The sequence below is a fragment of the Aythya ferina genome (assembly GCF_964211825.1).
Source record: "Aythya ferina genome assembly, chromosome: 1".
NCBI lineage: Eukaryota > Metazoa > Chordata > Aves > Anseriformes > Anatidae > Aythya > Aythya ferina.
This window is the reverse complement of record NC_140296.1, coordinates 104,018,815-104,033,000: the sequence shown is the minus strand read 5'-3', so window position 1 is coordinate 104,033,000 and position 14,186 is coordinate 104,018,815. Positions and strand designations below refer to the sequence as shown.

General features: G+C 40.5%; 1 protein-coding gene across 2 annotated transcripts in view; it reads right to left on the bottom strand.

Annotated features, from left to right (window-relative positions):
* The window catches only part of HUNK (hormonally up-regulated Neu-associated kinase), a 56,017-nt gene that overhangs the window by 10,669 nt on the left and 31,162 nt on the right, over positions 1-14,186 (bottom strand). For both annotated transcript variants that reach the window (XM_084538872.1, XM_084538871.1), the window contains exons 4-6: positions 12,016-12,151; positions 10,071-10,198; positions 4,178-4,313 (exon numbers count right to left, since the gene is read on the bottom strand). In XM_084538872.1, coding sequence (XP_084394998.1) covers positions 4,178-4,313; positions 10,071-10,198; positions 12,016-12,151 — 400 coding nt within the window. The remainder of the gene's footprint in view (positions 1-4,177; positions 4,314-10,070; positions 10,199-12,015; positions 12,152-14,186) is intronic.

Sequence of the window (14,186 nt, the reverse complement as noted above, 5' to 3'; positions counted from 1 at the left end):
TTACTCTTTAAAAGACACCACAGTGTTCAGCTTCAACCCTCACCTTTTGCACAATATTTATGCACTAGGTAGCTAGAGCATTTCACCCCAGAGAAAGGTGACACACAGGGAGGGTTATTACAGCAGCTCCCAAAATGGTAAAACTGCTGCTATACTCATATTGGTTAGAAGCAGAAATACAACATGAGTTTATGGATGTACTTTTCTGTAAAGTCCATAATAGACTTAGCCAAGGCGAGAAGTGCAGTACAGGAGGCTGTGGAAATAGCAAAGCACTTTCACAGTGTAAGTTAAAAACAATTTTTCCAAAGAACTCTGCTCCTGTTTAGACACCTAAATATGCTGGCCAGATTCCCAGATGTACCTGTCAACTCCCATCCACCTCCAAAGAAATGCTGGATTTTGTCTGCTTTCTAAAGGATATTCTTTGCTCCCAATATCAAACCTAATATTTGGCTAAGGCAACTAATGGAAGCTTAGGTTATGAGTTTTTTACAACCTACTTTCCCCCCTCAAAAGGATAATTCTCTACCTTTCTCACCCCTGCTCTCCTATACCACTGTCCTGTACACCTGTGATGTGAGGAATGCCCAGAGAGCAGTCTGGGTCTGACATAAGGACTTAGACAAGATGAAAAACAGACTCTGGAAAATCTCAACTAACCGTTTTCCTTTATTCAGCATGCTAATGAAGATTCATTGTGCAGTTAAAAAAAAAAAAAAAAAAAAAAAAAAAAAAAAAAAAGCTTGAGTGTTTTTTTTTTAAGTTCATAAGCAAAACTTATCTTGGCCATTGCACATTAAGGCATTTGGATGGCAAAAAGAATTCAAGCAGTTTCTACTCGAAATGCACAGCAAAATGGGAAATATTTGCTTGCCTATTTAACAAAAACAAGCTCATAAAAAGCCTGAGAAATTATTTGCCTGAAAATGCATTTTCTGCTGTTCTTCTACCTTATCTTCATGTTCTCCCCTTTCCTACAGTGTTGCTGCCTTGGAAACAATGGTGGTTACCTTAAAATGGTAGAAGAGAACTGCAAGAACAGAACAGTTTCTTGCTTGTGCTATAAAAAGCATGATTAAGAAAGAAAGTGATTCCTAGCATATTTGGTAGTTGATTTTTCAGAACAGATAATATCTTACCCACATTTGCACACTAACAGAAACTTGAAGAAACCCTATTGAAGCTGACTCTAGAGGTCCTTTTGGAGGCAATCAAAAGGAGGCAAATTATGTCTTTTAAATATTTCAAACTTTACAGCATTTTCCCAATAACGCTTTAGTAAAGCTCTACAAATTCTAGGTAGGTCAAGCTTTGGGCAGAAACTAATTAAGCTAATTATTTTGTATCAATTTAAAAATAAAGAAATAATATCAAAAAAAAAAAAAAAAGGAAAGGAAAGACAGAATCATGATAGCTTTTATCCTTTACAGGTTCACTGACTTCATCATAAAACCTGTGTTCTGAAAGAAGTAGTTATTTTTCTCTTATTTTCAAATAGAAAAAATAAGAAAAAATATGCAACGAGAGAAAAAAAATGTAGCTGATTTATTTAATAGCAAAGGGTACCTCTTCACATTGATACTCCCTTTAAAAGTGCTTACAATAAGTAAGGATTATGATCATCACTGTATCCACATATATTCATGAGCAAACATGCTCTCTCTATAGTTCAGTATTGCATTTTCTTCCATTCTTACATTTCATTTGCCTGCTGTTAGGAGGGGATGATTAATGGGCACTCCATAAACAGCACTGCACAGCTTTTCTACCTAATAGAGGTTGGCCACTCTCCTAAATCTCCGACCTAATTGGACTAGAGAGTAAGCTCTAAAGTGACACCTCCACCACAGCCTGTCTGTCTAAGGGCTGATAATTTCAAGCTAACCAAGTCATGAAACCAAGGCATGAAAATGTACCTACAAACTCAAAAGATTTCTGAAATCACATTTAAGCCATATTTCTTTTTTTCCTCTTCTGCAGATAAGACACACGCAGCAAGAGAATTAAATCACCCATACAGCTCTCAGTTACACTTACATTCACTTACCAGATGCCACGTTTAGCAGATTGATTAGGCTCATTATGACAGTGATTTCATTAGCTTAACAACTCATTCAGTTTACACTTGTTTTCCCTTTCTTTACCATACAATGTTCATATGTACAGTGCACTTCGGTACAGTCCAAAGCACCATGGAAACTCAGATTTCCTTTTGTTGCACAGCATACTACTCAGATTAACTCAATTGCCCTTAAATTTCAGGCAGTAATGTTGAGATAATGAGTCTGTCTGTTCTCTATCTTATTCCCTGCAAAACAATCATTCTTATGGGCCATTTTTATACTCTGTCCACGTACATCTGAGGATCGCATGCAGCCAGCCTCACAATTGCTTCAGTGGATGGCTCTAGTGATGGCACCCGTTGGAGAACAAGCATCCAAGCTGCTCAACAACTATCCAGCCATATTTTGAGAGTGAGAGACATTATTGTCCTCAGGCCAAAGAAATGCATAGTTGAAGCAATTCTCCACAAAGCAATACTTAAAACGCTAACTCAGGAAGGGAAATGCCTGCTGCTAAATGAGGGCACCTCAGCTGCCTATACATATAGAGGGGACATGGGTAGCAGACAGGACTGTGACCTGTAAGCCAGCTGACAGCAACAATGAAAGGAAAAGTCTCCAAAATTTCATGAAGGCTGTCGTGAGTTTTGGGACCCAATTTGATCTCCTGAGCTCAGTTGTGAGCAGTATCAAGCGCTTCAGCAGTAAGAGACTGGCACTGTAGGTGCCTGTCAACCCCACAAGGTTTGGACCTACAGCTATTCACCTGACTAGAAGGTGACCAGAGGGGAGGGCAGGTGGGGAGGCAGTTTTGTGGCCTCAAGTGAATGCTCAAGTGAATGCTCTGTTTGCATGGTCTGAGCTTGCCTAGGCACTGAGACTGTCAAGGCACTAACACAAAGAGGTGGCCTAGTTGATGAACATGAAATCATATTGGGTAGAGGACAATGGTTCAGGCATTCAGACAAAGAGAGGTTGTCACGCCCCTAGGTGTATGCTACATCAGGTACCTGGCACTTGAACAAACTTTAGAGTAGAAATTAGGCTCTTCTCTTAGGAACTTGTCTCTTAGTGAGTTAAGAATTAAATTTGGGGGCACTATCAAATTTTAAGCACCAAAATCAAGCTTTAAGTTGCTGTCTTTGCCTCAGCACTACTTTGGATCTTTGTCTGAGAGCTAGTAACTACCACAAGGAATCCTCCACAGATAATAGATTGTGTGTGCTGAAGGGCTTTGATGCAGGAAGGTAGTTTTGTCTGATCAAATAAAGACATACATTTCTAAGTGAGTTGCCTGAGGCTCTATTTACATTCATGGGAGAGAAACTCAGATCTCCTGGGCACAATGTCATCCTACTACAGAATCAAAAAGAAGTCAGATGAATCATTCTGTAAACTGTGCCCTTATTTCTCTCCATTGACTGTAAGGAGAGCCCACGTTGACTTGCTCATGTGAAGACTCTATACTGAGAGGTGTTGAAAGTCAAGCAAGATTATTTCTAACCAAAGTGGACCAGAAGTATTTTTCTTTCTTTGTTTCTTCTTTTTTCCTTTTTTTTTTTTCTTTTTTCTTTTTTTCTTTAGACTGATATCTGACTAACCATGAGATTTGCTACCTGTTTGCATGTAGTCATGCATTTAGCATTGCACAGGTATTCAAGATCAACAACCAACAAATGAAGGTCATTTAACTCTGACCATTCTCACTACTGTTTGCATATTTACCTAATCCACGGAACCTGCCATATGTATCACAAATAGGTATAGCCTCTACTGGAAAAGTAGTATGGGTCTACTGACAAACAAGGAGAAGATCAGAACTGATAAACTATCTTCACAAACATCTATTCTAAGGCCTGCAGCCAATTAATCACCTGATCTGTACCCTGGACCACCCCCCAAATGCATCATATGCCAGCTTCTGATTTAAGGTTTGTTTTTGGTCATTTCAGGAAACACATATTCAATGGACAATCCAAAAAAAACCTTTAAGGATTGAGTCAGAAAAGCAATCCCAGAAAATGCAGTGGGACACTGTCACACAAATGAAACTGTTCACATTTTAACATCAGTACACACTGGCTGTTTTTTTCTGCTCTTTCACACAGTACCTGTTTGGATATGTTACATTAGGTGGTGCTCTCCCGGGGTAATTCTCATTAAGCCACCGATTTGCAAGTGCCTGCTGTATGTTTGGTCTCTTTGCAGGATCTGGCTCTAGCAGAGATCGTAGAAAGTTTACAGCCGCTGTGAAGAAATCAAGAAAAAACAAGAGCTATGTCATATGCTTTATGACTTAACACGGTAGTTGAGATGTTATGCTGTGTAGCCTGACCCCAGAATATACTAAAAATCAACTTTTTCCTTCTAGTATGCTCAAATGTCCTTGAGAAAAAGGAAAGCCTGATAAGAGATTAGTAACTAAAATAAACGGAGATTTATAGAGTCATAAAGGAGAGGAGAAAAAGAACTTTTTGTTTCAGAGCTTGTTTGAAGTTTCTGAGTATGCTAGTCAAAATTTTTGTCTGAGGACAGGAGACTGGAGTGAGATTAGAGGGAAATCACTCATACTCTGTTTAGAGTAGAAAGAGAGTGACTGGGAGTGAGTGGAGGGGAGGGAAGGGATGAAGAGCTGGGAGGGAAGACATGGAGAATTGGGTTTTCTGCCCCCGTTGACATGGGGAGAAATCCTCTTACAATTTCCATCTAAACTACAGTCAGGTGCAGGAGATTTTAGCAAAATTAAGAGTACAGTAAAATTAATGGACTTTATTCTGTTTTCAAATACCATAGCTTCAACTTTCAATGACATTCCATGACACCTTGGGATTTTCTTACGACAAGCCTCAAAAGTAATTTTCCAATATTTGTAAATAACGTGCTTCTTATATGGTTACGAACAATGAAATCAAGAGATTTGCTAAAAGACTCACAAGAAGTGAATATCTGAGCTGAAAATAAGCTCTATGTTAAATATTCCTGGTCTTTACTCCTTAAATTATCAAGATTAGATTTAGTTTATTAGCTACAAAACATTAAAGAGTTAGCTATGTCCTCTATCATTCTCTAAACAAAAGACAAAGAAACCTAATTCTGGGAAAACCAAAACCAGAATGAAACAGTCCAGTGGAGATGCTGAGTGCACCCTGAACAAAGTCAATGGCAAACAAAGGACACAAGTGATGGCTTCCAGCAGTTTTCTCCAACTCATATGGATGGCATCTTATAGGCTTTTTTCCACCTCATTCTGCAGTAGAGCTGCAGCTTCCCTCCCAGACTCTCCTGAGCGTCTTATCTATTTCCAGACCTTGGAGAGACCTTGTATGGAGACATTGGGCAGTAGCAGCACAGGACCACTGCTATGCTTTGCCTGAGGCTTGGTAGAGTTTCTGAGGACTGAAAAATTTAACCCTACTTCAAGTCTTTGGATTTAACAGCGGTGTTTTAGATTAAATAGAGTCTTGTGTTATGTAAAAGTTTTGCCAGAACTGCCTTGCTGATTAGGTATATGAAATGCACTGCTCCTCTCACGGACAGATCCTCTGCACAGACACAGCACCGCTGCCTTTTAAGAATAAAATTCTTTTCTGTGAGACTTCTTCATGTTTGCCTGGTTGTCTACCCAAGCATTCTCAGGTCTCCAAGCCCACCCACAGCAAGGGACAGGGTGGATGGGCTGATGTGCCAGAGCAGAGCAGCAGGAGAGGAAGGGAAGGTTTCTCATCAAATAAATCAAGGTTAGATGTGATAGGTGTTGACTCCTAGCAGCTTGGGTAACCTCTGTGTTCACCATCCTGCAACCATCAAACATCAGCCAGGGAAGGCCCTTAGAGGATATCTGTTTCAGTGCAGGCCTAGTGTTAAGAAGTTTATATTTGGAAGAGAGAGAGTTATGATTATGTATTTACCAGTTCAGCTAGGCATGAGCTTATTTTTTTTTCTAAGCTCTGTCTTCACAAATAGCTGATTTATGTGAGGTACTTCACTTTAAATCTTTCCCAACATTTTTGTTATTTTCCTATGACAGCAATATTGTGGAAACAGCAGGAAGAAACTACATCCAAGTTCATAAATCTCCTGGAAGCCGATGTTAGGACTGCTCCCTGTGTACCCTGAAAGCCCGCACGTCAACACATCTTGGGCGCAGACCCTTGTTATGGGAAACAATCGCCCCATTGTTCTGCCATTTGAGTTCCTCTCTTCCCAGTACTGCCCCGTTAGGAGCCGCATGCATCCCATGGGCTCAGAGCATGCTTCTCAGTGCAAAGCAATCCCTCCCCAAACCGACTGCCAACGCCCTCAGCCCCCAAATCAGCCAACGGCTCCTTAAAAACCTTGATTTTTTTCCCCCCTTGTCAAAAGACAAAGTAAATGAGGTTTGTGAAGCATTACAAAGTGCAGCAGATTCAGAGCAGGAGAAACTGATTCCAGAGAGGGGAGCCTTCCAGGGAGATTCCCTCACCAACCGGTCCCAGGAGATGCAGTAGAGATTTTTAACAGCACCTTTGCTCACCTGAGCTGTTAGATGGTGTGAGGAAGACTGGGTCTTTTTCAGTTAGCCATGCAGCTGTAGGACAGCTAAATTAATCCCCCAGGAAACAAACACGAAGATAATGAATCGATTTTTGGACCCACTGCATCTGAAGCCGCTTTTCATGCTGAACCAAGTAGCTTCATGAACAAAGGACACTGTGAATTATCCCTCCAATGCTTCATTATGTGAGGGAATGTAAGGGCCTCATTTACAACGAACTTGAGGACAGCACTAATCTGATTAGCCAGTGACCTGCACTTGATGGAATTTTGTTTCCATGGTGTAACTTTGGGGCAAAGTTTGCTCTTTTGACAAATGACAGACCAGGACCATGAGAAAAACAACTCTCCCTTTAAACTTCCTTTAGCGTATTGAGTTCAGTAATGAACAGAAACACAGAGTGCTTCAGGTATGAACTACGAGACCTCTGCTACTTTCATTTGCTTTGACATGAACAAAACCAGCTTAGTGTCTTGTTTAGAGAATGCCATGCTTTGAGTGGGCCCTGGTTAAAATAGGTATACAGGTGCTGCTTACAAAACTGGCCAGAGAGAATGAAATAAGGTCATTTCACTTCACAAAGCCATAAGTAAGCTCAGAACTACAGATGTGGGCAGATGATTGCTTGCTGTTCTTAAGAATTTACACAGACCTCAGCTTGACAACACTGCCTCTTTACTCCTGACAGTGGTAACATCTAGCTGAGGTGCAGTAACTTCCCAGGACTGACTTGATCAATGGTTTGCAATTAATCTGTACTTCACAGAGGAAATATAAGTCATCAGATGATCCACATATTCCTGGAGTTTAAATGATAGACTTCTGAATGCTCGTAAAAAGTGACACTTCATTTCTGCTCCAAAAGCATGGAATACGTGGCAACATGTGCAGTAGTTAGTGTCTGATAGGCTTTAAAAAGGGAATCACGAGAAAGTAACATCAGTTGATGCTACCTTTTAGACTCTCAGCTATGAAAGACATGGGTTTCTGTAACAAAAAAAAGACATCAACCATGCAGAAAACTTATCAAGTAAAGGAGCTGAGGATCTAAAAAAACCCCTTTTTTTAGAGAGACTCTTCTAATCTCCACAGCACTTCTCTGTTCTAAAAGGAAGACCATAAACACACAGAAGCAGTACATTGAGAAAAAAAATAATGTGCGCAAGGTGAAGACCAACTTCCTTAACAACTGAACTCAGCTCACGTAAAATCAATAATCAGATAGCTGTGTTGTTTATGCAGCTTAATGAAAAACAGTTTCCTAAGTGGGAAAATCAAATACTAACCCCAAATTTTCCCTGTTGCTACACAGTTGCTTTGGGTGTCCATGGTCACACAAAACTGTAACTAATACAAATAAAATATACTCTTGTTTAGTGATAAGAATAGCTATTTTTACAACAAACCCTGCATTCAGTAGCTGTGAAATTAAATGTTGAAAGAGAACATAATGAACAAGCAAAACAGACTACTGCAAAAAATCTCTTCTGCGATCTCTGTGAATTAACAGAAAAAGAAAACCTGATTTAAGAAAAAGATCCGTATACCTAAGGAGTTAACTAATGAAACAATTTTCAGGGCAGAGGAGAAGATTTTCTACCTACTGACCCAAAGCCTAGGTGTGTCAAGAACAAATGTCATCTTAAATCACAGCTTGCCATGTTGGTGAATGTGCAAGCCTGTTGACTTAAACCAAGAACCGATGCATGACTTTTTCACAGTGAGTAAAGGTTAACATGTTTAAATCTATCCCATTAATTTTCCATCATCTCTGAAAGCTCAAGCTGCTGTTGTTCTCACAGGATAAACAAAATATTGTTTTCACAGGAGACCATATTGTTAGTGAGCCACAAATTCTACAAAGACATGACGGTTAGAAAATTTGATCTCCATGATAAAACTGTAGGATGACTGAAACAGTAAAATGAAGCCTGTCAAAAATAATGTTATCTTTTTTGCTACACAAAGTCTGGTCTTCCACAGGCCTTTCAAGGGTGATTCAGACTTTAACACAGGAGTTGTCCCCGTAAAGTCAGTGAAAACTCCCACGTAAAAAATGACTGTGGTTGAAATAAAATGATTGGGGAAACAGTACATTGGATCAAAGCGACTGTATAGTCATTATACAACAGATAGTTTTTGGTAAAAGTCTCACTGTGGGAGGTCCATTTGGTAAAATATTTGGCAAACTTGGGAAATCTTTACTACTATATCCAAGTCCCTGAATCCAAGAGTAACTGCAATTGATGTAGGATTTGGCTTCCAGATCAATACAATATGAAGCAGTCATCTGCTTTATACAGTATAATCCGTCTTTTAATTTACTCAGTGGGGCTTTAGAACATGTGCTAGAACATTAAAATAGCAATTTTGTGCAACTGAATCCTACAGGGGAGTCCTCAGAATGGAAATACCAAATACTCTAACTGCATCAAATACATGGCAAGACTTGAAGCATCCCAGCTCACTTGTAAACCTACCACTTTACAACATGGCAGCAACATTAGCTGCTGGCAGAAAATATGTACTTAATACAGATGCTGAGCAAATGAGAAACAACATACACCACTTGCTTCACAGATAAACCATGTGAGAAAATCCTTAACTATCTACTTCTTCTACTTGCCGGGAAATCTGTCCTTGGAGAATTCGTCTTGCAACACAACTTTCAAAGTTTTTTTTCTTATACCCCATGGCAATCGTTTGCCATTATTAGCGATCTAAGTGAAAGTGTATGATCTTTCAAATTTTTCATATTTGCGGTATTTTAAACCTATTGAATGTCCCTTGCAAACTGTCTGCAGATAAGAACAGAAGCTCTCCATGAGCATCAAATTTAGCATACAAAAATAAAACCTAAGTACAAAACATAGTTTGTTCCAAATGCTGACACAGTCTTGCTATAAGCTGAAACATGATTCTGTTGCCTAGTGACATGGCTTTGAAGAAGGAATTAATATTTCTAATATTAATGCAATGACAATTTTGCATTTTCTGAACACACGAAGGTTATCACAGGCTACTGTCCCAAAATAACTTTCTGAGTGCATGTCATTATTCCGTAATGAATGTGAGGTCATTCAAGGTAGCTTATCGCTCAACCTTAATCATGATAATGCCCAGGAACGTGTTATTCCAAAATAATGAGTTCATGCATCCATACCCTACACTAAAATCATCCGACCACGCAAAACTGACCAGCTATTTTCTGAAAGCAATTTCACAGATTTTCACAGATTTGTTCCTCTCATATTCAGTACAACTTGGCACTTCTCCAGCTTACATACAAAAGTCAAAACAAAAGGAGTTATACTACACCAACACCTGCAGATCTTTTGGAGAACAAAATGAAAAAGAACATTTTTCACGATTAGTGTGCCATGCTGGTAGCATGACTCACAATCAAGAATTCAATGCAATGGTTCCAACCAACTGGATCTGAATAGGTCCAAGCATATTCCTTTGATTACCTGTAGAGAGCTGGGTGGGAAAAGGGTTCATTTCTTTGTCCACCATTTTCTGGTATAAAGCTCTCAAGCTGAATGGCTCCACAGTAAAAGGTAATGTTCCAGTCAACATCGCATACATGTTTACCCCACTAAAAGAAAACATACAATAAAAGAAACCAAAATGATCAGGAACAAGGAAAAACTTAGTTTGAGGTTTTAGTGACTGTACTTTGTTTTAAATGCCTAACAACTACTAAACAGGATGGAAAATGTTCTCCTTCTGTTGCACACAATGATTTGGGCATGAGTTTACAGAGATTTGCTCATGGAGGGTCGCACAATGTGTAAGACATAAGCTGGGAGTCACAGAACCGAGTCCAGCTGTTAGGCAAGTTCTCAGCTAAATGCCAGTCCACAATTATGTCTCTCCTCAGGCTGCATAAATACTTAAAGTGCTTTCAGGAGCCTTATACTGCTGCTGCCCTGGGTGTGGTGTGACTGCCCATGTCCATGGGTACATCGCAAGTCCTGGCTTGATACCAAAAGGCTTCCACTGGCCTCTGGTGCAGCACAAAGATCAGGTGTGAACAATTAAATTTTTCATAGCAGAAAACTTATTGCTTATTTTTACCCAACAGAGTCAGTGATGAAAAGTGGGTTGGGTACTCTTGTTCTTCTCTCCCACAAAAGGACTTTAAATTCAAGTGAGTGGAATTCCTTCCTTTTGGGAATTTGTTTCCTCAGTCTACTGAATAAACGTATGTGAACAGAAAGAATCTAAACCATTGTGCTATTACGAACCATGATCACAGCAAGCATTTGTTCAGCTACAAGGAAGGGTAGGGTTAACTGTATTTTTCTTTCTTAAATAAAAAAAAAAAAAAAGCAGGATATTATTACTGGAGAAGTTTAAATGGTTTACAGGAATGACTGTGTTCTGTTTGTCTGCATTCCAGTCCCAGTAAGAGTGCCTGCATTCCTCAGGGCTGATAATCTCCCCCTTGATGTGGAGGGATGGCCCACTGCTGGAGTGAGAAGTGAAGTAGCCATGTGATGGGTGAGGTGCAGGTCTCCTGGAGCACAGACTGCAGATCAAGAGTATTATGGTGTCACAGGGTGCTGACCAGATCAGTCTGAGAGATGAAGTTGACCCAGGTCCTAGTCTCATATGTAAACTATGGCCAACCTTTCTTAGCAGTAGTAGCACTTATACAGCACTTTATGTTTTCAGAGTATTCCAAATACTTGAACTAGGGAACCACTACAATCTATTACTTCATTTAAATTGATTTGTGTTTTACTATCCCCATTTCACTGGTGAGGGAAAATATTCAGATCCTAATACAAAAGCTAAAACTCAGCTAATCTTACCTAATTCCTCTCTGGGAGAGACAATAACTGACACCATGGCCATGGCCAACAGTAGGGTAGTGGGAGTTACACAGTCTAAAAAAGTACTGCAGATAAATTCATTGCCTCCAGAACACGTTTATAGCTTTCTCCATCTCTGGCACAGGTGATTTTTGCCTCTTCTTTTGCCTGAATGTTACTAGGTTCTCAGGCTCACAAAATTTCTGGCCATGTCTTTGTTTTAACTACTATGCTTTCAAAGGGATGACCTGACTAGATTTCACATTTCCTGCTAGATGTGACTGTGGATAATGCATGGAGACCATGTGAAAGTTTGAAGTTCCTTTGGGGAAAACAAAACACAGTGTTGGTCCTCTTGTGCCAGAGCCATGTTTTCTACTGTGCCTCAAAGTCAGTGATGAAGCTGTACTTTACTGCAACCTTGCCATGCTATGTGTTCTACCAATCTACATACAGCTCTATTTCAAATCAAAATATCAGTGCAATTTAGTTCACAGAGTCATGTTAATTAAAACAGATTTTATGCTTATTTCTCATTTGAGTAATGGGTAATGATGACAAGTAACAACAATTATAAGCTAGAGAAGTAACTCACATGGACCAAACGTCTATTTTGGGCCCGTATTTTTTCCTTGCCAGAAGTTCAGGGGCTGCATATGCTGGGCTCCCACACTGGGTGCTGAATGGATCAGAATAACCCAAGATTCCTGCACAGTTGCTCAGTCCAAAGTCTGTGAAAAGCATAGAGACAGAGTTATGAAAGAGATAGATACAGAAAAAAGCGCTAAAACAGCAAGGAAAAAAAGCACTTTTTTTTTTTTTTTTCAAAAGCTAAGCAACGAACTGTCTAAGAAAAAATCATTCACATGAAAAATTTTTACAATTTGTGCTAATAAAAAGAGATTTCAACAAGCAATAAAAATCATCTTAGAACATACATGATCATCAGTTTCACAGACAAAGCAATTATGTTTCACTGGGAGCTGGATGGCAGCAACTGGAGCTGAGTTTGTCTCATGCCCTCACCGCATGATGGGCATGGGGCAGAAAGCAGCCTCGGATTGTCATGGGTTCTGTACTGGTACTAAGAGGCCAAGCATTGCTTCTTCATTTTTTTTCCTTTAAATCTGTTAAAGGAGCCATCAGATTTACGGCAGGGAGGTTGCTTTCTTGGGACTAGTGTGGTGATTCACAAACACATGGGGTTGCAGAGTCGGCGTTTCAGCTCTGAAGCAACACAAGGGAGATCTTGGAGCAAGAAGGGGAATGTGTTGATTTGGCTCTCCCTCCCCCTCTTCTGTCTTGAATTATTGTATTTCTGGCCCCTGGGTGTATCTGATGTTCTCTGCTGGCAGTAATAGCAAGGGACTGGCAAAGGCTGGCATCATGAACTGATCAGGAACAAGACGCAGTGTCTCCGCACCAGAGGAGGCTGCAGTTTCACAAGTGCTCTCAGCCAACCCAAGCCCAGGCTGGCGCCAAGAAGGGAGCTCTCCCAACCTCTTTCGTCTGCTCCAGCACTGGTATGGCTGCAGGGTGAGCTGTGTTTAAGAAAGGATCTTAAAAATTAAACCACTCAGCAAGGAAAGAAATTTGCAGAGAGCAGCTGTGGAACGGGCTTGCCGCTCAGTCACACCAGCAGCAGAAGAGGCTGGGGGCAATGTGCAGGCAGGGGTGTGCAAGCCCTGTCTAGTGGTAGCCCACACTTGGCTTGGTAGAGAGCAAAACTACAGCCTCAGAGATGACAAGGGAAGGTGAGGAGAGGTTGCAGAGGGTCTTGAGAGAAGGCAGCAACTTGACATGATAGAGGGGAAGAAGTGAGGCAAACTGGCAAGGAAGAGGAGGATGCAGGCAAAGCTGACAGGCTGGGAAGTCTGCCTTTGTAGCAGGGCATCATATCCAGGAGCAGAGGATCTACAGAGGTCACAATAAAAGAGGTTCACGTTTATTAATAGCCTCCCATTGATGACAGCTTCAACAGAAATACTGGTATTAAGAACACTGACATCTGTTTGCCTCCTTTTTCATTCATCCTCTCTTCTTAAAAATTCCCCAAATGTAGGTGTGTTTAAAATGAAAAGTGTCTTATACATAAACAATGCAGTCCGGAGAAACAGACCACTGAATCCTGTTCCTAGAGACTCATGTCTTTTTTATCCACGTGTCTCATAAAACAGCCTTCTGTGTGTGCAACCCACCTGCCCAGCTGGGCTAAAAGCATTACATCTTGGAGGCCAAATATAACAGGCTACTGCTGAGTCCATGCCACCCTCCACAGTCACTGGTTAGAGTCTCTCTCCTTTATCTGCCTACATATTTGCATGAGACTTGAAGTAACAACCTGTCAGCCTGTCCTTTAGGATTCACCCTATGCCAAATGTGGCTAAAATTAGACAAGAGTCCCTCAAGATATTAAAAGCGCCCTGCTGGGGTGTTCACATAAGCCCTGTTCCCTTATGAAACTGGGCTAAAAATGAATAATGTTTACCAAAAAAAAAAAGTACAAAAATGACTATGTGGGTTGGAGTGTCCAAATGACTGCAGAGTGCTTGCTGCTTGCCTGGCTGGCTCTCTGTGAGGGAGGCAAGCCCAGCACCACCACATTTAAACAGCCAAAGAGGCTCAGAGGGGTTTGTTGGAGAGCACTGTAAAAACTGTAGGGAGGATCAAGGCAATTTCCTTGCCTCTGATGGAAAACAATTGTCTCTGGACACTGCTTAATCATCTCTGCTAGATATGTATTATCCCTGGGGCTTACACAAATAC